General features: G+C 58.7%; 1 protein-coding gene across 9 annotated transcripts; it reads right to left on the bottom strand.

Annotated features, from left to right (window-relative positions):
• Positions 1-556: 556 nt before the first annotated feature.
• On the bottom strand, positions 557-26,818 carry Tcf7 (transcription factor 7 (T-cell specific, HMG-box); the record flags this gene model as incomplete). 9 transcript variants are annotated; one of them, XM_013508459.1, is given in 10 exon segments in its annotated part: positions 557-2,277; positions 3,484-3,556; positions 4,524-4,572; positions 5,038-5,145; positions 5,244-5,406; positions 5,816-5,935; positions 6,887-6,979; positions 8,543-8,633; positions 9,460-9,568; positions 26,640-26,818. In XM_013508459.1, coding segments are annotated over 10 exon segments (1,283 nt in total), but the record flags the coding sequence as incomplete, so codon positions are not given.
• Positions 26,819-27,157: the final 339 nt, after the last annotated feature.

The raw sequence follows: 27,157 nt of genomic DNA, 5'->3' as shown, positions 1-27,157 counted from the left end.
GTGGTTGAGATTGCCATGTGAAAAATGGTGGTGGGTTATCACACTTTATAGGTCTTGCACACGTGACAAAACTAGGTAAAGTGCCCTAACAGAGTGCTTACTGAAGTGTCTAAGGTTTTATGATAGGTTACAAAAGACTCAGTTGCTTTTGTTTTCCTTGAAATAGAATATGCATTTGGAGTTTGTCTTCTCTGTCTGCTGTCGGGGGAAGTAGAGTCTAGTAGTCATATGCACCTGTTTCAGATTGGATTATCTTTTTAGGGTTCATGGGGTGCTGGGGAGCAGTCTGGCCCACATCTGTTGTGGGGTCAGAGGGTTAAGAGCAGGGCCTGAAATGGGAGCTTATACCTAGCATGAGCCCAGCTTGCAGGAGTGGAGCAGGGCCCAAGCCCTCTTAGGGAAGATGATGAGGGGATCCTCAGTTCTGTAGGCTGGCGGTTTTAGGAATGTGTACCACAGTAGAGAATAAATGTAGTCTTGTGACTGCACAGAAGGGAATTTCAGAAAGGTTGAGTGCCATGCTATTACTAAAACAGTTTGTTCTTCAAGATCAGGCTTTGAAACAAACCCAATAAAAAGTATCTTTATTCTCATGTTAAAAAACTTTTTCTATGGTAATGCATTAACAATATAAAAATACTTTGCTACACTGATCCATTTTTCTAAGATTTGTTGCAACACTACACTAGAGTATGTGAACTTTGGATTCTGAGTAGGGACTACAGGCTTTTATTGAAGGAAGTATGTGAATACAGAGACAGCCCTTTTTCTTTGGCTTCAGGTTATGTACAGTGAGAAGGGGGGAAAATTTTTTTTAAAAATATTTGCTTTTCAAGGCTCAGGGTTGAAGCTTGGCTCAAAAATGGGTTAAAATAGGCTGTGGTGAAAACATCTGCCCACCACTAGAGGTTTCTGGACTCCTTGCATTAGTTGTAATGGTCCTTCCTGCAGCCCCATAGGAGAACACAAGCTGACCTGGTCTGGGTGGTGGAAGGTAGGCGCTGGCTGTTGGAAGGTTGAGATTTGCCCTCTCAGCTGCCCAAGAGCTGGCTGTGCCCACATAGGTAAGCTGGGAATGGTACCGTGAAAACAGTGCTCTGAAAGGGGAGGGATGCACACTAGAGTTGGGCTGTGACTTTTTCCAACTATTAAAACTAGGCTGCCTGTCTCTCAGTGCCTGGGGCCTTGGTATCACAGCTTCTTGAGTTGGGGAAGTTTCTCCGGAACATTTCCAAGTAATGTGAACTAGAGCCACCATCCACACTTGCCTGATAGGGTAGTGTCAGGTTGTTTTTGTTGCCTTGTTGATAGGCTGAAACTTACTCCTTTCCCTGTTCCTCTTGCAAACTCCTGAGAACATGCTAAGAGGCTTCTTCTAGTCCAGCTTATGGGTAGCAGCTGTTTTTTTGTAAAGAAGAGCTTCTCCAGTCCCTGGAGAACCACTGTCATTCTGAATTTGTGGTTGTTGCCATGCTCGCATGTTGTTTGATAAACAGGGTCTTTTTTTTTTTTTTTTTTCTTGGTACCAGGAATCAAACTGAAGACCTCATGCTTGTCAGGCAGGTGCTGCACTGCTGAGCTACCCAGCCCTACCAGGTCATTTTTGGTCCAGGAAGTGTCTGGTATGGGGAGGCTATGGCAGAGGAGGATAAGAAGGCACTGGTAGAGAAGGTGGCTGGGAGCAAGAGAGGCAGGAGCATCTGACCATCGAAGACAAACTGTCAAAAACAAAAAACAGATGAAGGGTGCCAGTCACCAGGATGCCCTTAATGAGATGCCATGCCATGCTGACAGTTGACCCCACCACTTGAGCAGCTGAAATTGCTGGCTTCAGGCTCAGGTAGTTCTGTCTCTTGGCTTGGACCCTGAGAGGGGATAACAGGCCCCTGGCTGGTTTCCACATGATTTGGGGCTCTGCTGCTCCCTCTCAGGGCTGGGGCTGAGCCCCTGCAGGAGCCCAGGTGTCTGTCCCGCGTGTGCTAGGCTGCCTGTGTCTGAGGTTCCTGTTGCTGTACTTGTGTGCTCTGTAGGGTGCTGCAGGAAGCCTGCGGGGATCCAAGGGCTGGGAGGCTGAGGGCAGCGGAGAGACCTGGGGATGCTGGTGCAGGATCCATGGGGCTAGCAAGCAGTTCTGTGGGGAAGTGGGGCAGCAGAAGGTATGAGAGCGAGTCCTGGGGACCTGGGGGGCTGGGGCAGCCTAGAGCACTGTCATCGGAAGGAACGGGGCTGGGGCAGCGGCCTTCTCCGGGTAAGTACCGAATGCATTTCTTTTTCCTCCTAGGAATAGTGAAGAGAGTTATCTGTAAACAGAGGGTGAATTCATAGTCATACACCACAACCAAAACATGCTGTCCTTGTACAGGCCTGGCTGACCTCTCTTCCCCCTTCCCCAGGACTTTGGAGGTATGCCTGTGCCTTCAGACTTGAGTCAGCCCTGCCAGTCTGCAGGGCCTGGCCCAGACCTACCGAAGGTGTGGTTCCTAGAATATCCACCAGGGGGCACAGAGACCTTTTGTAGCTGGGCCTGTGGGCATCTAGTGTGGATCCTTGAACTTTTGTTTCCTGTTTGTGAGCTCAGATCTGCAGTGCTAGCAAGACATATATTAATTAAACAAGGGGCTGCAATGCTTGTGACTTTGTGGATGAGCAATCCCAGTCACTAGAGCTGGACTAAGGGAAGAAGAAAGACAGTGTGACTCATCCATTACCACCCTGGAGTTCTCTGGATCACACTGGTCTTGAGAATAGCATGGAATGGACGGAATAGGACTTCCGAGAACATGGTTATTTCCCACTGCGTGCACACTGCACACATTACTCTGCCCCACTATCAATTCCTCCTTTGGAAGGGCTGGACACGTTTCTCTGAGCCGTGTTCTTACTCCCTGCAGTTCCTTCAGCCTTGGCCTTGCTAAGCCTGGTCTGAACCTAAATGAGGCAACTCTAACCACTTCGCAGGTAAATTTTTTCATTCCCACAAGTGCCTCACAGCCCTCTGGCTAAGGTAGCCTAGAGGTATCACTGCTTCTCTCTCCTACCCCTCCAGCTCTCTTAGTAGGTACGGTCAGTCACGTGACTGGTGGCACCCAGATACTTTTAACAGGTTCTCTGTGGTTCTCAGATTTAAGAGTCAGGGCGTTGTAGGCAGGGATTCCACCATGAAGTAGAGAACCTGGAGGGCCACGACTCAAGTCTGGAAGTAGGGCAGGCCACCTGACTAACATATGTGAGATATTTCTTCTGAGGACCTGCTAACAGCCTGGCTGGCACTTGAGGCCACCTGCATAAGCTTACACTTCTTCCACCTAGACCCAAGCGACTCTCCACAAGCTGTGTCCAGTTCACTCACATTCTCGGGGCACAGGTCCCCGTATCTCCTGGGCATGCTGGGGGCTGGGGGGGCGTGGCTGCAGGCCCAGCAGAACATGTGCAGTCAGGGAAGCAGCTTAAAGCAAAGGGAGAATGACGGTGGGGACAACCCACCTGCACGGACCACACCAATCCGTCTGCTGGTTGAGGCCAAAGCGAGCACGGCATTTCTTAGGTGAGCCAGGGTCTGCTTACAGCCATGCCAGAGAGGCAGAGCAGGGCAGAGGGCGAGTAGGCAGGCAGGCAGCAGGGCAGAGCAGGGCCCAGAAAGAAGAGGTAACATCAGCGTTAGCTAGTTACAGACACCCACAGCCCCCACAGGCAGAGTGACCTCTCTGGCACAGCCAGCCCCGGTGGGGTGCCCTTAAAGGGGGTAGGATGGGAAGATGAGGGGGCTGTCGTAGTGTGTGTGGGGCACGTGCTGGCGTGGAGGCTGCAGAAGAGCCTGGGTAGGCTCGCAGCAAGCAGCCCTTTCTGCTCTGGGACTACCACCCCAACTGCCTGCCTATTTTATCGTTTTTCTTCATTCTTGCCAGTGTCCAATCTTTCTGACCACCTTCCTTCAAGGCGTAACAAGGCCACAGCTTAAGCCACACACTTCCACTTGGAAAGAAGGAACCGCTCTTCCCCTCAGAGGGAGGGCGCTTGGGATTGGGCCTGTGCCCTGCTGTGTCCCAGCTCTTAGCTTTGCTGTGTAGGGCTAGCACAGCTAAGGAAGTCAGGGGTGTGTAGTCCGAATGTGCTTGCAAGAGGACCTACAGCAGCACATGGGCTCAGGGGCTCCCTCCCCAAGCCCTCCACACAAAGCGCTTTGGATTGCTCTGAAACGGGCAGGGGTGGGGCAGCAGTGATGGGGCACTTGCCAGGCAGAACTGGCCAGCATGCACTGTTGCAGTCCTGCGTGGAGCAACAGTCATTTTCCAACTGCTCTGCAGAGGCCAGCTTCGGACAGGGCTGGCAGAGGTGGCAGGGGCACACCACCTGCCAGCTGAGTCCACTCCTGCTGGTCTTCCATGGACTCAGTGCCGCTGTGCCTCATGCGCCCAGGCATTGGACTTCTGAGGTGCAGGCCTCCTTTGCAGAGGGCCCAGGGTGGGCTGGGCTTGAAACGCGTGTGGAGCGCAGCCTCCACTCCTATTGAGGCAAGGCCTCACCTGAGGTGGACTCCTGATGCTTTTCCCTCGAACGCCTCTTCTTCTTCCCCTGTAGGGCGCGAGAGGAGGGATATTTAGATCTGGGAGGCACCTAGCCTGCTGCCCCGCCTGACTGCTTGCAGGGTTTGGGCCATAGAGGCCTCTCCCACTTGAAGGCCCTGGTGTTTCTTGATTACAGTTCCTGCTAAGCTACTGCGTGGGGGGCTCCTCCCTCTCCCAGTCTGGTCTCCTAAATTGATCGACATTTCTAGGTCCCTTCCTCCCCATATGCCCCAGAGAAGTACTAGCGATCGCCCTGTGTAAATGGACTGGAGTGTGGAAAACAGGATGTGGGCTTCCTTTTTAAGGGCATTTCCCCGGCTTGCCACGGGAGGCCTTGGACCCTCTACGCACACCCGGCCTCACCTGTCACGCCAGGACAGCATTTCTGTTTCCCTGCCCGGAGTATGGCCTGAGTCCATATGGTGTCTGCAAGGTTCCCCGCACCACCCCTGCTGTGTGTCTGCCCACTCACGTAGTTGTCCCGTGCCGACCAGCCTGGGTAGAGCTGCATGTGCAGCTGCCTCTCCTTGCGGGCTAGCTCGTAATACTTGGCCTGCTCTTCCCGAGACAGCGCGTGCCACTGTAACGGGAGAGGCGCAGAGAAGGCACATCAGGGGAGCCGTTAGGGTGAAGAGGATCAGAGGCCACCCCTGCCAGCCCACCAGCCTGTGGCCTTACCCTGCGACCTAGGATCTGGTTGATGGCAGCGCTCTCCTTAAGTGTGCACTCTGCAATGACCTTGGCTCGCATCTCCTTCATGTACAGCATGAACGCGTTGAGGGGCTTCTTGATAGTCGGCTTCTTAGCCTCCTTCTCTGCCTTGGAGTCTGCCTGTGTCTTCCTGAGGGGCAAACTCCAGCTGCTTGGAAGCATCCTTCCCTAATGCCTCCGCCCTCCACCACTGTGGCTACGTATGTGCACAGTACCGGGTTTGTGAGTGGAAACTGCCCCAAATGAGTGAGCAGAAAGCTAAGTGACCGTTCTAGGAATGCTACAGCCAAGTGGCAAATCATACAGGTAAGGATTCCTCAGCCCTTCCCATCTCAGCTCCATCTTGTTGCTCACACACCCCTCCTGCTTCCAAGGATTAAAACACAGTAGTCAGAGCCAAAGGACAGCCTCGGGGGCCCTCCTGGTGGTCCTTGGAGCCACCGAGCAGTGGGTCCTGGGCCCGGGGGAGGCATGTATCCCCTGGCTGACGAACATCTGCTTCCCTGCCCTCCCCACCCCTTCTTGCCCGTTACACTCACAGGCTGCGGTCGTAGGGCTGCAGATCCTGCTTTCCTGAGGAAGGCACAATGGCCGGGTGGGGCATGGCTGCCGGGTGCCCAGGTACACCCGAGCCCAGCACCAAGGACGGGTGCGTGAACCTGGAGGTGTGAGGAAAGTTAACACTGAGCCAGAAACTGTAGGCCAGGGCTCTGGACACACACGGAGGTCCTGCACAGCGCGTAAGGACACAGGCGAGCGCACACCACCCCCGGGGACTGGCATACCAGTGCCCAGAGACACACGGTACAGAAAGACTGCTCCTGCTCTGCTGCACTCTTCCTACTGCCGCAGAACGAAGCTTAGGCTCTCCTTGGGGCTGGCTGGACACTGGCTCAGCATCCCTACCCACATTTCTAGCCTCATCCCTCCCCTCCCCTCTTGCCACTCCCACCCCTGGCCAGCCCCAACTCCTGTGTCCTGCTCCCCCTCTCAGGAAGTTGCCCTTCCCACAAGGCATTTTGTTCTGACTTTGCAGGCCTGGCTGGGGTGTCCTTGGGGCTTCCTCATTACCCATTTGGCCCAGTTAGCTGCTGGTGCTGTGTGTACACCTCCTACCCTGGGCTGTGACCTCCAGGAGGGCCAGAAATGCCTGTGAAAGTCCTTGCTGTCCCTAGGGGAATGAGCTAAGAGACATACACTCTCATCTCCCAGCTATCTTGCTGCATGGAGACCCCTCTGCCCTCTGCTGCTTGCACAGATATGGGATCCCCGAGCAGACAGCCCCTGAGGGGCAGAGGCTGGGAACGCTTACGTAAAAGGTGCTATACAGCTGGGGCAGAGCTCAGGGACAGGCCGGCAGGGTGCAGGACAGGTGTGCACACGGGCTGAGCTGTGTGCGCACTGCTGTCTTGGCTGCTCTGTGCTGCTGTTGCCTGGGCTGAGGTCTCATACCTCCTAGCTTCGTTCTCAGGCAGAGGGCAGCAGGATGACAGACGGACAGACAGACAAAGGACTAACACAGGGTAAGCACTAGCCTGAGCATGGCCTTGTGTGGGCACTGAAGCCTGGGCAACAGGAAGCAGAGCCTGGCTGCGGGGTAGGGGACTCACCTGGGGTAGGGGGCGCCAGGGGCTGCGGTGGGGGCGGGGAAGTGCTGTCTATATCCGCAGGAAGGGGACAGGGGGTAGAGAGGAGGGCTGGGCCTGTGGTTGGGAGAGACAGCTGTTAGCAGTCTGGCTGCCAGCCAGACTGGGGGACTTCTACACCTTGCTTGGCCTGACCCTTGACTTGGAGACAGACAGCCCTCTGCGGGGATCATGCCCGTGTTTCAAGCACCTGCCACCAGGGGGCAGCTTGTGCTGCTGTTTCCCCTGAAAGGGTGGAAATGGCAGCCTTCTCCTGGGTCCCAACTAAGTCACCTAGGTTTCCTTTACGATATAGGGCTGATACTTATCCTCGGGCCTTCACACCCCTAATTCACCTGTTCCAACTTGTCCTTATCCTTTAGGTCTTGCTTAGCTAAGTGACACTTTTTCCCAAAAGCCCACAGATTCCCAGCTGGATGAGTGCCCCGAAGCAATGCTAACAGTGCCTATAACTGCCTGACTTCTTGCCTGGGCGGCTCACTAGGCCAACTGAGGGCAGAGACCTACAAGTGGGCTTTAGCAGTGTTTGTGCTCAGAATCCTGTCTGGCACACAGCGGGGCTCAGTGCAGAAAAGGCTGAAGTACCCCACCTTTCCTCCTGGCAGCCCAGGGCCCCTGTGGGACCTGAGAACACAGGGCCCTCTCCCTGCGCTGCCGGACTCTCGTTAGAGCCTTGGTGGGTAAACACTCCCTCTAGGCGCAAGTGCGTTGGCCACTGCAGCGTCTGACCTGTAGGACTCTAAAGAGGCTTGTCCCGAGATGTGCCTCTATGGAACTGTGGCCTGGCCCCATCAGGCTGGGCTCTCAACACTCCTGCCTCACCTCAGTCTTAGGAGAACTGATTTGTATTTAGAATGGAGCTTTGTTCAGAGGATCTGGAAACAAAGAGAGGCTGGACATGGGTAAAGCAGAAGTGCGAAGAGGCTGGTAGGCCCCTGGCTGGGCCTCTGAACTTCCCTATCTTCCTGGGAAGCCAGATCTGCTGCTGCTGGGGGACTGCTTCAGTCCGGAGAGGCTGAAGACCTGCTACTCACACTGTGGTTGGTGAATAAAAGGCCAGCTGGCCTGCTGAGGGCTAATACCAGCTGAGGGTAGACCCTTTGGCCCACAGTCAGGCCTGCTGACCTGGGATTCAGTGTGCTTTCTCCTGGCCGTGCCTTAGGAGACCCAGCAAGCAGGCAGGCACCAAAGGGACTCTGCTCCTTAAGTGGCTACCGAAGAAGGGATCAGCACCACTGAGGCCAGGGCAGCATCCCCTGCCCACCAGGACGCTGAGAGGCAGCACGTTCTCTGGCCTGCCTTTTCTTCCTCAGACTCATGGCTCTGGTGGACCGGAACAGCCCAGAGTTCTCCCATGAGGGAGAGTTTGGGTGCTACAGAGCTGGGGCCAACAGCAGCTTCCCTGCCTCCCTGGAGGAAGTATGTCAAGCTACTTGCACCATGCCCACGGTCCAGGGAGCCAAAAGAACCCCTAGTTCAGAGCCAGTTTGGGACAGCTGCTGGCCACCCCGTATGAGGCGTTCAGAACTGGCTTCAGGGGCCACAGCACAGAAAGGTGAAAGAAACGAGGAAGGGTAGGTGGGGCTCCACCCAGCACGTTCCCACTGGGACCACACTCACCAGCTCACAGTATGGGGAAGCTGTCCCATGCCGCCTGAGGTCAGAGAGTAGAAGCCAGAGAGCTCAGGAGTCTGCAGAGGCCTGTGAACTCCTGCGGTGGAAAGGGGCCAGGTAAGTTGGCACCCCTGCCTTGCGGGGGGGGTGGGGGGTGGGGTGTGTGTGTGTGTGTGTGTGTGTGTGCGCGCGCGTATGTGTGAGACTCCAGCAGTTACTGTCCTAGACCCTTCTATAGGGAACTCTTTAAGATTTTTCCTGCCTTTGCCAGAGCAGGGCCATCCTGGAGTAGTGACAGCGACCATCTGACAGGCAAGGGAACGAGGGAGAGGGACTGCGTGGGCTGTGTGAGGACACGGGCTGCCTGGTAGTCAGGGCTGGAGTCACTTGGAGGGGAAGCCAGGCCTCACATTCTCTGCTTCACTGCTATTCTGCAACTGGGGTCTCTGCGGGGGTCTGGTTTAGCTTTGAGGCAGGAAACAGGGCCCCTGGATGAGAGGGACCTGGCCTGGAGAGCCAGCGCGCTGCCTGCCCCCCTGGGTTGAATCAGCAGGTTTCCCACAGCTGACAGTGGTGGATTTCAGAATGACTTTAGCTGAGGCTGAGGTGAATCAGCCATCACAACCACCACTTTCCATTTTCTCACGGGGGAGGGAAGAGCTACCAGTGGTACAGTTAGCACTGCAAGGAGGCTGCTGTCTGACTGGCCGCGGGTCACCTCCATGTGCAGCCTTCACGTGGCGACCCGCACCCCCTCCCCCAGCTCCTGGTGTCCCTAGCCAGTCTTCCGGGCATTTTCCGTGGGCCTCGGGTCTGCCAGCCCCAGTGCTGTTGCAGAAAGGGTCCAGTGACCTGATGGCAGGCCAGAGCACTGGCTTTCCGCCTCTGGTCTGCTTGGGCCCCGCCCTGCCCCCAGCCCATACCTTGCTTCTGGCTGATGTCCGCAGGGGCCTGTGTGGGGTGTGGGCTGCTGAAATGTTCGTAGAGAGGAGAGAGTTGGGGGACGCTGTGGGGGGGTTGGCTGGCCTTGTGCTGAAAACGAGAGGAGGTGGGTGAACACGGGGAGTCCAAGGGAAGGGGGCATGGGGTGAAGGGGCGTGCGCAGGCAGAGCTGCTGGGTGGTGGCACCGCCCCACCCGCCCTGTGCCCTTGGCACCATCTTCCTGTCCACTGGTGCTCTGCCCAAGCAGTCCTGCCTCCTGAGAGCCTTGTGGTCGTCCTGGGCACTCAGGAAGGCACGACCCTCTTATCTAGCTAAGCTGTCTTGGCCTCCTGGTACCAGGGATCCCCAGTTTCCCAATACTGTACGTGCAGGGCTGCTCAGGGCTACCAGCCTCAGACCGCAGGGTCTGCACTCTTTCCTCTTCCGCCCCAAGGCCGGGCTTCTTGAATCGGATCCTGTCCCACCGCACCCCTAGCTGGGTGGCCAGCGAGCCCAGCCCCTGCTCTTCCGGTGTCCTCAGCACCGAGGACTCTCACTTTCATACCCGTCACCTGGCCCTGTCATGAGATGACTCAGTCAGCAGGCTGGGAAGAGGGGCCCCCACACCACCCAGCCGTGGGGAGGCGCTGCCAGGCCTCCGCGCAGCCGTGTTCTCCATGCACACCTGTGGCTCTATAGTCACCGTGGACAGCCAGCAGTGTGCTGCCGGCCGAGCGCACGGGATGACCCCGGACCCACGTCCCAGCAGAGACAGGGACATCCTGGGTCAGACAGCAATGGGAGGCTGTGGCCTGGGCCTTCGGTGAAACTGCCCACTGGGCGAACTTAGCCAGATTCCTCAAGACTGCAGGGCAACGAACGGGGCTGAGCACAGGTCCTCCCGCACTTGTCTCGGGGAGTTCAGGGTGAGGACACAGGGACAGCCTGCTAGGAGTGCCCCTCCTGGCTGTGGGGTCACCTCGGCCTTTCAGCCTAGGCATGATGCCCCCACGGGGGCACAGGGCCTTCCTCACCTCTCACCAGGGGCCCTGGACTGACCCCCTTCCCTGCGTTCCCACCTCCAGGCTGTAACGTACGCCCTTCCCCCAGCCTTCTGCGTCCTAGCAGACAGGAGTGGACGTGCCCCTAAGTGGCCAGCAAGGGAGACGTGGGCGTGGCAGCTGTGGGTGTGTGGACCCGTGACATCCGCATGCGGGCACTGTGCCAAGCACGTCAGAAGCCGGTCCGTACCCTACACCAGCTGCCACCTCATGCTTTGCTTCCCTTTACAGAAACCTCGGTTCTCAGCACGCATCTCCCTCGACCCAGCCAGGCAGCCCTTCCTGTCCCTAGGTTGTGGGGAAAGCCTGGAAAGCCCTGAGGCCTTTTTGTCCCGCCAGGTCCCCAGAACAGTGCTGTCTGTGGCTGTGAGGCCCACCCGGCAGCCAGCACTCCACCCACAACTGCCTTGGGGCGCACATGCCTCCATCCCCTCAAAAGCGGGGGCTTCCGGGTCCCCACTGCCGCTTCAGAACCAGCTCGGTCTAGTCTCGGCCCTTTTGAGTCTTGGGACCAAGGAGGCTGCACAGCTCCGAGGGAAAGCTGGGACTGGGGCCAAGGTGCTGGCTTAGGAAGACATCCCAGGGTCTCCACTCTGCCAGAGCGGCTTCCAAGGCAGCGTGGCTCGGAAGGTGGTCTCAAGGCCACCCTACCCTCGCGCACACTCCTGGCTGCAGGGTGCCAAGCGGCGCTCCCCGCTGTGCTGAGCCTGGCTCAGGTGCAGCTTTGCTACCTAAGCCCCGGGTCGCAGCACCACCAGGCCCGCTGCGTGGGGCGAGGGGCTCCTCCTGTTGGCCTGCCTTCCTCTCCAAGGAGCTGGGGGCGAGTCTCATCCAACAGTGCGGCGCAACCACAGAAGTGTCAGGCGGGGAGGCGAGGGGCTGAGAACCTGCTGGCGCCCGGAGGCCCTAGGGTGGCCAGGGCTCCCCACGTGCATGCAGGCCACCTCTTGCTTGCTCCGGGCCGCTCTGTGCTGGCGTGGTAGCCAAGGGAACTGCCTGGCACGGCCCCCCCCCCAGCCCGCGGAACGTCCCGCTCCAGGGCTCCAGCACAGGGCCGTCTGGGGCCAGGCTTCCCAGACGACAGGGTGGGGTCCCCTGAGGCCTTGCTTGTGTACCGGGGGCCTAGTGACTGCCGCTCCCCGCCCCCATCTGAGGTGCAGTGCCCAGCCCCCAAGGGCAGGAGGCAGCATGGGCTGGCTGTCACTGTCGCCCGCACCCAGCCCAGAGCACCCACAGAACCTCACCTTCTTCAGAGGCCGGCGCCTAACAGCCACGCTGCAGTGGTGCTTAGGGCACGGTGGACGTGTGAGCACACGGAGACTCAAGGCTGGCCACATCCCCTCACTGGGACCCCCGGCCACCCCGGTGGCACTTCAGGACGGCCCTCTTCTGTCCCCACCAGCACCTGTCCAGCCCAGGGACGGTGCTTGCTCCCGGTGGGGGGCCCTTTCGTTACTGCATTTTCTTACTGCTGGAGGGCTCACCCTCCACCAACTCAGGCTCCCCAGCCACAGGTGCTGCCTTCTGCCCACACAGCTTCGTTGGCGGGGGCTGGAAGCGCCTCGCTCTGGAGCCCAGCGTGCCTTCCTGCTTTCCAGGCGGGGCTGGGGCAGGGCAGCAGGAGGTGGTGGCGAGGGACTCTGGAGGTCGGGCTCCTTGGCCCAGAAGTCACGCTCCGGCCCGCCCGGCTGCCGCTGCCCCCCTCCGCGCCCCCACTTCCTGCAGGCTCAGGTGAAAAATAAACACAGTCGGCATTTTCCCTGCAGACCGCAGTGGTCTGCTGCTCTCAGGCTGTGTGCACGCTGAGGCCCTGCACCGCTGGCGGAGAAACTCCCTCGCCTCTGACGGTTGGCTCCGAAAACCCCCATGGGGTCAAGCCCCACATCACTTTCCCAGTGAAGAAAGTTGCCATTTCCTCTGGGCTGACACCCGAGGGGTGAGGAGCTTTCAGGGCTCAACCTGGCCCTGCCCAGAAGCTCCCAGTGGCAGGGACAGGGATGGTGGCAGGAGGGCAGCCCGGCAGCCGAGGACCTGGCCAGAGTGAGACTGAGTGCCTAAGGTCTGAGGTCGAGGACAGCGCCTCTAGGGGCAGCTTGGTGTTTCCCACATGCCAGGCCCTGCTGGTCCAAGCACTGGAGAGATCCTCCCAGATCCTCCTTGCAGCACCTCTGATGGATGCAGGTAAAGCTGCCTCCCTGCTGACAGAGAAGAAAGCTAAAGCATGAGGTCACATGCCTAGTAAGTGGCCGAGCTGAGATGCCACTGCTCCACTACAAAGGCCCTGTGGTCACTGCAGAAAAGGGTCCTGTCTCCTCTCCTGCAGCCTGGCTGCTCAGGGCTTCCCTGAGCCTAGCAACCTTGCTTCTGCAAGGTTCTGGGAACCTCAGGACAGGGACTCTGACATCCCTGGCGACGACAGCTGCACACGGTCCCCAAGGCCCCACCCAGCCACCCCTGCCCAGCCACACAGGCCTGGTCCTCTCTGCCCGTGCACCCAACTCTCCTCTGCATCCGCACCTCTACCCACTCTTTCCTCCCTCTCGCCGCCCCAGCTTTCCACGTTCCCTCCTGGCCCTCATGCTCCTTGTCTGACCAGGGCCACCTCCTGGGGAGATCTGTGCCTGGGTTGGGGTGGCACCAGCCTGGAGGCAGAGGTCTCCCGGTCACTTGTTAGTTGTCCCCAGGTCTCAGCAGACATTCCCCTCAGAGCCCTTGCGCCCTGAGGCCCCTGCTGTTCTGCCTTAGGCGAAAGGTGGGTTCTGATGCCTGCTCCACAGTGGGGGAGCGGGCCAGGAAAGAGCCACAGAGCCATACCGCGGGCCTCCTGCTCCTTGCGGGGCAGATGCTGCCTGGACAGACGGGGGCCACCGCCATGGGTACTGTTCTGTTCCCAGGTGCACAGCAGTGAAGTTGAGCCACATAGAAGCCGTATGCGACACAACCCACCCAAGGAGGGCACTCGATCCTTCCTGCCTCACACACGTGGGAAGTGAGGCTGCGGAGGTGAGAACCCCACCTGTATCTCTCGGCCCCTGCGTGACCTCCTGGGGCCCTCAGGAAGCCCCCTCCCTCATCTCTGCCCTCCTCCTGCTCTGTGCTGCAGCCAGAGTGGACGACTAGCTCCTCAGGTGATGCTGTGCCCTCTGCCTGGACCCATCTTCCCCCACTTGGAGCGGCCAATTCCCTTATTCCCATCCATGCTTCAGCCCTGGGTAAATGCGACTTCCTCCTGACCGGAGGCCTTTCCCACCCTTGCATCCCGGAAGGGTCCGCCTGCTCTGCTCCCGCCGCAGCACGGAGCCCACCATACTGTCACAGCCTACATCTCTGTCTGCCCCGTGCCCTCCCTGGAGGCTGACACTGTGCCCTAAGCGGTTTTCACTGAAGGAGTTAGACGGGGCCACTGAGGTCACAGCTCTAACAGTGCGTGAGCGGCGCGGGGCCCAGTGGGAACCAGCGTTTAGGGAGGATGTGGCAGCAGTGGGTGAAGTGCTCTGGTGGGGCTGGCACAGGGCCTGGCAGCACATGTGTGGAGGCTGGGACCCCTGAAGGGACATCCCGTCTGACACCCGAGACCCATGGCCACCTCCTATGCCCGGCCCTCCTGCCTATGATACAGCGGCAGTGAGATCGACCAGCCAAAACCAGTGCTACCACTGGTTCATACAGTTCCTGTATGCTTAGGCCTGTTCCGGGCCACCTGGCTTGAGATGCCCTGTGCAGGCCAGTTCACCCTCAGCCTGCCTCCCTGAACACGCAAGGGTGGCCCACCCAAAGGACCGGTCTAGATCTCGCTTCTCTTCCCTGCACTAGCAGGAGCCAAGTTCTAGGGCCTGGTCTCCTAGTGCCAGGACCCGCTGGGGAGTCCCACAGCAGCTCAGGCCCGTGCCTACAGCGGGGGAGTGGGGAGTCCCTGAGCAGCAGTGATGCTTCAGTGCCCAGGACCTCCTCAGCGGGATGCTCCCCAAGGCCTGGGATGGTACGGATGAGCTTCGCAGAGGAGCAGGCTCCCTACACCTTCCAAAGGGACCTGTCGGGTGGGCCTGGATTTGTGGGCTCCCACAACTCCTGCCTCTGCAGATGCATCTCGGGGGCCGGGGGCCAGGCAGGGGAGCCCTGCTGTGCTCTCTTCCCTCCAGCCTTGCTCCAGGCCCTGCCGTCTAGGACACAGTGCTCTGCAGAGGACACCCCGCCAGCTTCCCGCCCCCAGCATGCCGTTCACCTTGTGCCACACGCCCACCACAGGGCACAGAGCACGGCCGAGTAGCCAGCTCGGCTGGAAGGGAGGGGACAGCGGGTCACACCGCCGGGACGAGAAGGCTTCAGTCCCACCTGCTAGCAGTAAGGCTGTTGCCATGGTAGCTGTGCTGAGACAGCTGCCGGGTCCTACACGCAGCCAGTCCACAGCCACTGGCCTCGACACCAGCCAGCAGCCGCCACCGCAGAGCTGAGGACCAGAGTCCAGGCACGCAGCCTTGGCAAACCACAGGACTGCGTGGGCGGCCCAGCCCCGAGACACCCTCGGAGCCTGCTGAGCCCCTGGCGGAGGGCGCTCTCGTGCGGTTTCTGTGCATTAGTTTACTTGCGTTTCCCTTCCTCCCCTTGAGGTGAACGCCCCTCAGGACAGGATGTTTTCAGAGGAAAATACAAGCTTCCGTGAGCTGCCGCCGCTGGGTTGTGGCTGACACTACCAACGCTGTTGGGGACAGCAGCGGCCTGGGCCGGGCACCCCCGCAGCCCGGCAATGACTCTCCCGCTCCTTCTCTGTGCCTGGCAGCCGGGGAGCCCACTGCGGACCAAGGCGGCCCAGCCTGGCCTTGGCAAAGGGAAAGGGACGCTCAGATGCAAAGGAGAGGCTCTGTACCACTGGGCTCTGCAGAAAAGGCAGGAAGAGATGAGCAGAGGTGCAGAGCGCGCCAGCTCCAGTAACACCTGTCCCATGCCGCTGGTCTACAGCGTCCCACCCGGCCCGAGAACCCCGCTGTCCTCCCAGCCACTCTGGTGTGCAAGCCAACGTCGCAGATAAGAAAGGTGACGTACAGGGATGTAAATAATGTACCCAAGGTCTCACGGCAAGCAGTGACAGATCTTGATTTGAACCCTACCCTGTAGGGTTCCTGGCGGGACAGTTTGCCACAGTTCTCACAGGTGACATTTGTGCTGGAGCATGCTGCAGAGAACTTTCTAGAAGCAAGCCTGGGGGCAGCAGGCTCTGACCCACGAGGCACCACCTGGCCTTGTGGGAGCCGGAGTTCCTGCTAGTTGTAACTGACAGAAACCTAAGAGCTCACGTCTCCTAAGGTCTGCCATGCGCCATCCAGGTGCTGCCGGGCAGGGTGCAGGCAGGGAGGCCCAGCAAGGCGGGGGCTGCTGGTCAGCGAGGGCCGGGGCATGGAGGGAGGACACGGAGATACTGGCACGGCTGTAGACCTGCATCTTTACCCCAGTCCCGTCCCGCCAGGCTCTGACAGGCGAGCGCCCCACATGGTCCCCATGTCCTCGGGACGGTCCAGCTGCTGGTACCGACTGCCTCCCGACAGCACTGGCCTGAGAGTGTCAGGACACTCACTCAGGGTGGACCCTCCGTGCCACCGTGGACCTGTGTGGACTCAGTCCACAAGATACAGTGTGGAAAAGAAGCCACTCGAGGCTCCTGACCCCACAGTGCTCCCAGTGCGGCCCCTCAGAGCGGGAGCAGACAGAGGACAGGGCTGCGCGGGACAGGAACCCTCCGAGACTGAGTTGCGGAGTTCACAGAAACCATGCCAGACAGCGCCTACAAACCCCACTCGGGGTAACCACGCAGCTACAGGGGCAAGGCGAAGTCCCAGGCTCCTGGCTAAGGAGACCAACACCAGCTGCCTCTGCGGGCAGCTACGCAAGGGGAGCCGGGGCCATCAGCAGCCCGGGTGCAGGCCCCACGGCCCTCGCGCAGCATCTCTCAGTGCTATGCGCCCCATCTATAAAACGTCCACTGCCACGTGGGCTGCGGTGAGGATTAAATGAGTTAACACTTGTGTTTGCTAATATTGTTTTTGTGCTTAATGAAAGCAAAATAGAACAAAGGGAGAAAAAGACACAACCAAGCACATCTAGATAAAAGGCTTTTCAGGAAAGCCAGTGTGTGCCTGGTCGGGGCTGCTGGTCCTCAGCTTCCTGTGGGCCACTGCGTGGTCACCATCAGGTCAGATCTGAACGACTGATGGGCCTGCAGTGACCCGGAGCAAGGGCAGGGAGGGAGGGGGCAGCGGGGAAGAACTGCCCTCACAGTACCCCAGTGCGGCTGGCAGGAGGCTCTTGCAGCCAAGCAGCTTTCCCGGGGGGGTCACATCGTGCCCGGGACTCCTCTGCTTCCGCAGCTCAGCCATTCCCAGTGACTCAGGGCTGGGAAACCCTACAGCCCAACTGCAGACCACACAGCAAGAGGCATCTGGCCCAGGGAAGTCCAACATCGAGCTTCGGGCTGAGTCAGGATTCAAGTTGGAGGGAGGAAAGACCCACAGTACACGGTGCTAACCGTCCTATCATGCCCACACCTGAGTCCATCTTAACGGTCATTACAAAGGCACTACATGTGGCATTTCTTCCCAAGTCCTGGGCGCCCAACCACGAAACGTGGCCCCCTTGGGCCTGGCAGCCCTGACTTTGCCAGGTGTCCAAGAAGGAAAGGGCCCAGGTCCCGAGCTGGGAGGAAGTCTTCGAGGAACTGTGAGAGGCTGAGCCTTTCCCTGGGGCCGGATGAATCCAGCAGGATCCAACGGGTGAACCCAAGGAGGGGAGTAAGACTCAACTCAGCCTGCAACGCTCCCAGCCGCACACATTCTACAGCACAGAGGGGAGCCGCAACGAGCACGGGATTTGGGGCAAGAGAGACCCAAGACCAAATCCCAACTTTGCCAGGTGACCTCTCTGAGCCTCAGATGCCCCATCTGTAGCAAGGCGGCAGTAACAGTGGCCACTTCCTCCGCTTCTGGCACAGGCCTAACCCTTGGAAAGTTCTGGGCCCATGAGCTAGGGTGGCTGTTCTTCCCACAGCAGTTTACTGAACATTTACTGTGTGCTCAGCCCTGCACTGGGCACCAAGCATTCAGGGCTGAAAGGAACAGACGTGGCCTGGGGTCTACAGATGCTCTTCAGCCTGTTCTGATCCCAACTACCATCCCGGAAAGCCCCAGCTCAACATGGTCCCCAGCCTTTGCGGGCTCCACTCTCCCCACTCATCCACGCCCACACGCCCGCACCTCGGGTTGCCTGCCACAGCTGGGTGGCTCCCAGGGCCGCACACTGCTTCAAAGCCTGCCAGCAAGCTCTGGGTGGCTGCCACAGCCAGGCACACACCACACCAAGTGGGCAGCCCCGCCTGGACCCTGCTGTACCCGGCCAGCAGGGACCTCAGTGCTGCCGCTGCCCGGAGCTCCCCACGGCTGCCTGTTGGCATCTGAGAGCCCACCCACCACCCACCGGGCCAGCCACAGAGCCATCTGATTTGAATGAAACTTCAAACTTAATGACTTTCATGCTGGTTATTTAAAACACAATGTAATTTTCTTAAACACCCTATTATTTCCTTTGATAGCTACAAAGCTTCCCCCAATCCCATAAGCATGTTTATTTTTAGGGAAAAGAGTGGTTTGCAGTTGGTCACTGAGACCATAGGGAGAGGGAAGCCACAGAAGGCAGGGCAAAGAGTCAGACGGCAGCCTGGAGGCCTCCTGCTCCCAGGCTTCCCATGGACACGGGGCCCAGGCAGGCCCTGCCCTTCCTTCCCCTGCAACTCCACGTCAGCCCGCCTGTCCCATCTGACAAAGCCCCTTCCCGTGCTCCCCTCAGCCCTCCCCTGGCCTCAGTGTCCTCATCTATAAGATAGTTCCATGGGCTTCCAGGTGTGGACACAGCTGGGAAAGGGCCTAACGCCATGGCCACGCCCTTCGTGGCCTCCTGCTGGCTCCCCCAGACACTGTCCCGGGGTCAGGCCTCAAGGCCTGAAGCTCTAACCAGCTGGGTGAGATCTATGCCCAGACAAAGCAGCCTCGGGCGGCGACTGCCCACACCGGGTGGGTAGTTGCGGCCCTGCCAGTCGGGGCTCCCCAGTGAGAGGTGACACGGCGGTGGGTGTGCGCGCAGAGGTCAGCTGAGCCCCGCCAATGCGGGGCGTCCTCTGGGAGAGGCTATTTTTAGGACCCGGCTTTCATGTGGCCAAATGATGTGGAGTTTACAAAGCATCAGTAATGCGTTTCAGATGGCGGCCCAGCAGGCCAGGAGGCTGGGCCCACTGCCACCACAGCCAGGTCAGAGTTACTTAGCCTGGGCTCCATCACCTGTCCCTCCCTCCCCAAGACTCCTCTGGCCCAAAGGGAGCCTGGCGCTGCGACAGTCCTGCAGTGCCCAGCAAAGCCTACCTGAAGCCTGCCTCCCCGCAGTGCGGGCTGCCTCTCCCACCAGCAGTTTTCTGGACCTCAGTCAAGGGTACCCACGGGCCTTTCAGAGGAGACTGAGACGGAGAGAGCTGTGCAGACTTGCTAAAGGCTGCAGAGCAGGCACGGTGCACCCTTTTCCCCAAAATAGTCCTCTGCCCTCCTGGGAAATGGACGGGGGTGATCTGCCTCCCCCAGTGCCCAGGCCAGCTCAGGCTTGGTGGGGTGGGGGGGGACCCAACCAGGTTAATCCCCACGGCCACGCCCACTATTCCCTGGGGCCACGTCGTGCCCACCCATGCCTGCAGCCACTGCTGTACACACGTCACTGCTTCGCAGCAGCCAGTGTGGGCCCAGACAGCTCCCCTGCGCTCGGGGGGAGAGCAGCTTGCTTTAACGGGAGGGTGAAAGGGGCGAGGAGGACGCTCACTTGGCGGCGTGTCTGCTTCCTCTGATCTCCAGGGAGTCCTGGCCTGGAGCAGGGCCGCAGAGCGAAGGCCGTGTCACCAGGCTGGCTCTGGGCTCTGAAGCAGTCTGTGGGTGCAGCCCTGGCAGGCAGTCTCCACGGGTGGGACAGGCAGTCATGGCAGCCTCCCTGGCTCTACTCTGGGCCGAGGCCTCTCCAGGAGGAGACATGCACCTCTCCCCACGGGGCTGAGCCCAGAGGGACCCTGGTTCCAGCCGGATGGGGTGGGGGTGGGGTACCGACCCTCTGGTGGAAAACCCACCCAGGCTGCAGTCGGCTCCCATGCAGAGCCTTTGTGGGCCACACCTTTTAAAGCAGGGGTGCTGGCTTCCCAGGCCCAAGTCCCAAGCATAATTGGTCTTCGAGATGAGGCAGCACACCGAAGGAGGAAGCTACAAAAGCTGTGTTCTCAGGCCTCTCTCGGTTGAGCTCCCTGCAACAGGCCCGCTGGGCAGAGGTGCTGTCCACACCCTGGCCGAGGGACCCGTGTGAGCCAGCCGTTGACCTCAGGGGTGCGCACCCCTCAGTCAACAGAGGGCCAAGCCCCTGGGCTCACAGAAAATCAGGGAAGGTCATCAACTGCCATCTTGGAGGTGTTCTCGCCTTTCACTGCTCTGCACCCTTGGGTCTCCCCCGCCACTGGCTCTGCTCCAGTCCCTGCCATCACCCCTCCGGAGTCCACCCTGCCCCAGCCGCCGGCTCTCCCTGCTTGGTCCCCCATGTCCAACTGACTGCATCTGCAGCGGGCACCGCCCTGCCTTCCTTGAAGCCAACACGCTGCATGTGCCCGCCAGCCTCTCCCAGTCCTGGAGAGCAGCAGTGCCGCGTGGACAGCAGGCTCGCATGCTGGGCACTTGGTGCTGGCCTCTCCCATACCCCAGGAGTCAGGGCCGCATCCGGGCGTGCCCTCAGGAGCACACTCCTCACCAATCCTCTCCTCATTGGCTTAGCTGTGGCCGCTCAGGGCGGCTTCCCGTGCTCCCCTGTGCAGCTCCTCTCTGGAAGCCTCCCAGCTGCACCTAGGCCTCGCTTGATCCCCTAGGCCCTTAACTCGTGCAGACCTGGGGCTCCCAATCAACAAAGAAAAAATAAAAAAAAGTTTAAAAATAAACAAACGAAGGCAGCCAACCACTTGTGCAAAACGGGCCAATGGTATGGCCGGGGGAGCTCAGTCAATACATAATCAGGATCCAGCACTCTACCAGGTTCTGCACTGTAGCCCAGCCAAGGGTCCAAGGGCCGCGTGGGCCAGTGGCACTGCCCCAGGGGCGGCAGCAAGGACTTCGGTCTGATCTGGGCTCTAGGAGACACAAGCTCCTTGCAGTCTTCACGTTAGTCCTCCAGCAGAAGCTTCTACTCAGGCAGCATACTGTACCACGGGGTGGGGGCCTGTGACCTGATAAAACACCTGTTTCCTCCAACAGAGCCTTGTTTGTACACAGCGACAGGAAGCACTGGTCGAAAGGTGTGAGGGGGTGTGACTCTGGCTGTGGGACCGCAGCAGCAGCCCACGAGGCTGAGGGGCTGCACCTTGCCTTACCCCTGCAGGAGGCAGCCTGACCTCCCCAGGCACCTGGAGCCCTGCCAGCAGCTGAGCGCCTCCCTTCCTGCAGCGGTGGAGGTGAGCAGTCCGGCCTCACTCCCTACCACCTGGAGAGGTGGAAGGCCTGGCCTCCTTTGCTGCTATTGGGCCCAGGCCTTGGGAATGCCCCCTTGCCCTGTTCCCACTCTTCCAGAGGAACTGCAGGCTGCTGAATGGTGGGGGCAGCAAACCTGGCTCTCACAGGGGCCTGCGCCCTGGGCCCGCTCTGTGGTGCTTTGCTGGCCCCCGCTTGGGAGTGGCAGAAGCGCTGCAGATTACCCAAACACCACAGCCAACCCCACATGGCGCAGAGCTGGAAAGGAGCGCACTGCCTGCCACAAACCTATGGCATGAAAAGCAACAAAGGTACAGCTCCATGCGTTGTGCTTAGACACAAGGGCCGGGGAACAATTAGGAGGCTCAGAACCTACTACGAATCACGCTACAGGGAAGCACAATACCCTGCATCCTATTTTTCTGACCTTTTTTTTGGGGGGGGGTGGGCAATACTAGGGATTCAATCCAGAATGTTCACATTGAGCTATATCTTCATCACTTACTTTCTGTCCTTTCTTTCTCTGAACTACACAGAGTTTCACTGTGTAGTTCAGGCTGGCCTTGAGTTCACTACGTAACCCAGGCTGGCCTCTAACTTGTAGCAATCCTCCTGACTCAGCCTCCCCAGTGCTGGGATTATAGGTGTGTGCCACCATGCCAGGCTCCAGCACTTTTTAAATTTTTCCAGCAATTTTTAACATTTTAAGACACAGCCCCCTGAAGTCACTGTTACCCAAGCTGGGCTAAAACTTAGAATCCTGCTTCAGCATTCCAGAGGGCTGGGACTATTGGTGCGCGCCACTCCGCCTGGCTCTTCCCGCTTCTTGACCCCATAATTCTCTCTGGATATTATGAGTCGGGAAAATAATCGAAATTGAAACTGCAGTAGGGTTTGTGAGGAGTACTGTCCCCACTAGTAAAGAAGGCGAGCTGTGAGCGGCCAGAGGCCGCGTGAAGACGGCTACAAATAATGACGTTGTGCGTGGGCCGCGCAGGGGGCGGGGGCTGCACTTCCGCCCCGCAGGAGGACCGGCAGCAAGCCCGGGAAGAAAGGACTGAGAACTGTTGGCTGCGAACGACTGCGAGGGTCTTCTTCCTAATTTTTTTACAAAACAGCTTAAATTCTTCACATCTAAGAAAGGCTTTACACGCAGAGGAAGGAACTCTCTCAGACAAAGCTTGGCACGGTGTGAAGGGGTTCTTAGCATGGGGTGAGTAGTACGGTCCCCAGCCTGGCCTCGGGGATAATACCTTCCCCTCCAGGTCCTGGCTGAGGTTGGGCAGCGAGGAGGGGACCCCATCCCCGGGCCCCAGGCCCCTCCAGCGCACAGTGCAGACGCCGCCCCCATCCAGGTGGGACCCCGTATGGAAGCCTAGCACTGAGCACCACTGGCCCTGCCAGAGCCCAGAGGGTAAGGCAGCCGGGGCTGAGCACCAAGGTCCTGCAGTGGAGAACAGGAGACGGAGGTGGCCGCTGGACAGAGGACAGGGCAGGTGCAGGGGACAAGGGCTCGGCTAGAAAGGCTGCCAATGAGGTGTTCAAGTCATGGCACGTGGTTTGGACTTTTCTCCAAGAGCAACGGGAGGACCCTGGAGGAATCAGTGAGGTGCGGGACGTGACCTGGGTGACCTGGCTTGTGCTGCTGAAGGCCGCCTGGATCGTGGGTCAAGGTGGAGCCCGCTGCTACTGCTGCTGCTGCGTGGGTGAGACAGAGGTGGCTTGGGCCTGCCGCTGACGGAACTTCCGGGAGGTGTGCGGAGGGAAGCCCAGCACACACCTGTGCCCTCGTGGTCTACCTCTGTTGGACAATGCAGCCTTCAGGCTGCTGCTCATGACCCTTGTCCACAGCCAGGCTGGGGCCAGCTCCTGCCAGGGTGCTCCTTGCTCCCTGCCCAGGCTGGGGTCGGGTCTGGATGTCCGCCCCAGAGGCAGAGCCTGGTTCTGCAGATGTGGGGGCCACAACCAGACAGCAGACTCCTCCCTAACCGGTGCTCCCACTGCCCCGCCCACTATCCCACCATCCTCGGCTCTGCAGGGCAGAGGGCTGCGGCGCTCCCTGCACCTGTCCTTGTTGCACAGCTCCCTGGGGCCATGTGTCTGGAGCACTTCCTTCTGCTCCCCCAGGGCTCATTCACAGTCCTCACCTGGACCTCAATCTGAGGACTCAGAGCTGAGTGCAACAGCCAGGGCCCAAATAGGAACCCACTGCTTCCCTCAGGCTTCTCACACTGGAGCTGCCCCTTACCCCCACCCGCCACCGCGGAGGCCTGCCCAGGTAGCAGGATGCTGTGGGGCTCAGGGACAGAAATACAGCCCCACCCCCCTGCCACGGCCCAAAACCTCAGCTTATTTAAAAGAAAAAAAAAATTGAGATGCAATTCACATACCACAAAACACACCGTTTTACAGTACACTCTTCAGTGGCTTTTAGTATACTCATAAGATTGTGCAACCATCACCACTATCTGATTCCAGAACGTATGCATCACCCCAAAGCAAAACCCCATACCCACTAGCAGTCCTGCTCGCCCCTCAAACCATGGCAACCGACAGTCTACTTTCTGTCTCTACGGATCTGCCTACGCTGGATGTTTCCTCTAAATGGCAAAGGCTCAGCACCCTACCAGGCCACAGGCTCCAAGGGAAGCCCCAAGAAGGGGCTGCACGGCGCCCTGTCCTTTTCGGCCATAACCAGACCCGCACTCTTGCACATCCCCCAAGCAATGACGCCTCACTCATCCCAGAATCCCCTGGATCCAGCCTAAAGCTAGCACACTCCCCTCGCTCTGCCCCTACCCAGTCCCAGGTCACACAGCAGCGAAAACAAAACAAAACTAGCAGTGGTTACTGGTCCACACTCTGAACTGCCCATGAGCTCACGTTAGATGCCTGAAAAAACCACCAGTCATAGAATAAATTTTGACCTAATTTCCCCTTCCCCAAAGAAACCTTAAAAGAAGTCCAACACCACAAAAGCAACCTGTTGGGAAAGAAATCTCTGCCCCATGGCAGCTGGCTATGAGCTGGGTGTTGAGGTCATTCCTCCTGGCAAGTCTGAGCCGGCCTGGTTGGGGTTCTCCAGCCGGTAGCCACTTGGGCATCAGACCCACACCTGAGCAGAAGCCCCTGGCTGGGTCTTCTCTGCTCTGCAGGGAGGCCCAGTGATTGGTCTTGAGCACCTCAACACAACAGCTGCCCACCTGATGCCATCAAGAGGGGCTGGCCAGAGGGTGGAGGCCCAGGGACACGGCCCGTGAGCGAGGGGCTGCAAAGTGCGTTGTCTGTTCACCATGGGATGAGCTGGTGAAAGTGCTCATTTTGGAAAAAAACTTCCCAAGGCAGTTTTTCCCAGAGATCTTGCAAGGAAGTCCTGGCTGGCTTACAAGAGGATCTTTCCTGGATCCAGAGACAGAAGCCTGGAATCAGATGATAAATGCGCTTCCAAAACACGGGTCAGTTTGTTTTGATTTTTAAAACCCAACCTCACGGTTGTGCGTGGTGGCACACACCTGTAATCGCAGCAGTCTGGAGACTGAGGCAGGGGGATTGTGAATTTGAGCCCAGTAAGAGCACCTTAGTGACTGCTTTGAAACAAAAAATTAGGACTGGGAATTTAGCTCGTTGTGAGGGGCCTGGGTTCAACCCTAGAACTGCGAAACAACAAACCCAACCACAAGTGGAAATGTTCGTACAGCTCTTCAAGTAATTTAAAAAATCACTTCTACTTGCTATCAGGTTTGTTTAGAAGGTGATCCCTGAATCCCCTTCCCTCTCTCTCACCCAGGGCTACTCCAACATCCGCCCCCCTCACCCTACCCCCAGCCCATAGAGTAACTGGAGCCAGGGCACAGTCGGTGCCGAGCGCTCCTCCTGCTTGCCAGCAGCTGGTAGGAAGAGCAGTAGCTGGGCAGTAAGGGCAGAAGATGCGATAAACAGACATGAATCTGCTGTGCAGTCCACCATTCGCTTGCTGGTTGCCCAGTGTGGGGCAAAGGACATCAAGCGGTCCTGTCACCCACACCCTTATGGCAACAGGACGTCCTCCCTGGCCTGGGCACTCTCTTGCTATTTGCCTCCGCTGATGAGCGCTCAGAGCCACTGCTTTCTTCCTGCACTGCTGAGCGGGCACGGGTGCCAGCCCTGCCAGGAAGCTTCTCAGGCCTAGGCCTTCTCTCTAGTCGGTCACCATGGTGACCCTGGCCCACACCAAGCAACCCCTAACCGCAGGGTCACATCAGCTGGCCCCAACTCCAAGGGTCTATACCTGGCAGGGGATCCCCAAACACCTTCTGAGTGAGCACCTACTAGTGCAGGGCGCAGGCCTCCACAAAGTGACTGCTTTATGGGGCAAAGGTGAGATCAAAGCTGGACCCCCACAGACTTGGATGAAGGGAAACAGCTCAGATACCAGGCCGCCCTGGAGCAGAGTCAGCAGACCAACCTCCAAGCCACCATTCCCACATGGTCCAAGGGGCAAGGCATGCCTGCTTAGAGCCAGCCAAGTACCCCACGTTCCCTTCTGGGCTCTGGACAGCCACGGGGCAGCTGTCTTCTCCCTTCCACCCGGCGTCAGCAGGGAACAGCTCTCAGAACCACCCTTGGCACTCCTGGTCTGAAAGAGCCCTGCAGTCACCCTCTCCTCCCTCTCCTACACACTAGTGCACCAGCCTCTGGCCGGCGGCCCACCTGTGCTGGGCCACATTTGCTCTCACACCCGCCTCCGGAGACCTCCAGCCATCCGCCAGCCTCTCACCAACCACAGTCTGAATCACCAGTATGAATTTTTTTTTTAAATAAAAAAAATGCAGCTATACTGCTTTAAAGCACTCAGAATAAGCTCTGTACATATTTTGGGTTTTTTGTTGTTTGTTTTCTTTTGAGATAGGGTCTCGCTATGTAGTTCAGGCTGGTCTTGAACTCACTATGTAGCCCCGACTGGCCTCAGACTCACTGAGATCCTCCGGCCTCAGCCTCCCAAGTGCTAGGATTACAGGTGTGCACTGCCACACCAGGCTCACTCTTCATACCTTAGCTGTACCAGTGAGCAAAAAGCAGTTTGTGATGATCATGAAATCTTTTCAAAGCTCTGGGTATTTCAAAAGATTCAACTCACAAAATCATTAAGCTGGTCCCTCTCCGACACCACTGATCTGTAGCATATCTCTGAAAACCCTTCTGATGCATGTGAGACCCAGCCAGCCTCCTCAGAACCTACTTAAGAGTGCAGGAACCTTCTTCAACAAGGTCACACTGATGCCAGCCAGGGCGAAGTCCACTGATCAGCACAGCGGCGGTCAGCCCTTCTGCCCATCCCTCCAACAGTGCAGCTCTGGGCTTCCCAGGAGAAGCTAACTGTAAAGCTCTGAGCTCAGAGCATTCCACCCTCAGGACGGAGATGGGCTTAGCTCAAGCGTGTGCGGAAGACCTCAGGAGAGGACAGGGCCGGCACTGGGCAGGGGGTGACCCAAGGAGCCCTTCCTTCCTTGAGCAGAGTTCTCCTTTGCTCACTGGGGGGAATGTAAGGGCGACGGGAGACCAGCACAGAATTCTCATCCATCTCCTTCTAAGCAAAAGTCACTTCTTGCCCCTGCCTCACCTACCTGGTCAGCGAGACAGCAGGCACCGGATGGGCACTGGCTGCCGGGGCCACTTACCAACGGGGGCTGCGGCTGCGGGTGCTGCCCTGCGCCCGAGGGGGCCGGGTAGTGCATGAGCAGATTGAAGGCGGAGTAGACACTCTCTTTGTACATGCCGCTGGCGCACTCCGGGGCCTTCAGGCCTGGAAAAACCACAGCTGGGTCAGACACCAGCCCGGCAGCTGCTCGGGCTGAGGGCTGTCTGCTCGCAGAGAACAGTAGGAATCTCCAAAGGGTCCCCTGCAAGTCTGAGACTTGATAGGCAACGAGCTGTCCGCAGCCAGGCTGCGGGGGGACAGGACACTGCGTCGCCTAGGCAGCTCGACTCCTACCCCGCCCTCCAGCCAAGGAACCCAGCCACCGCTTTCTCCTCGGAGCAGGGGCTTCTGGAGTCAGGCAGTCACCTGGGCAGGAGGGAAGGCGGAGAGGGCGGGGGTCTGTTTACTCCTATAAAGGTCAGGGCACCGGAAGTGACTCGAGCC

This window comes from Chinchilla lanigera, unplaced genomic scaffold (assembly GCF_000276665.1).
Source record: "Chinchilla lanigera isolate Chin_1 unplaced genomic scaffold, ChiLan1.0 scaffold00007, whole genome shotgun sequence".
NCBI classification, from domain to species: Eukaryota; Metazoa; Chordata; class Mammalia; order Rodentia; family Chinchillidae; genus Chinchilla; species Chinchilla lanigera.
This window is presented reverse-complemented; position numbering and strand designations above follow the sequence as displayed.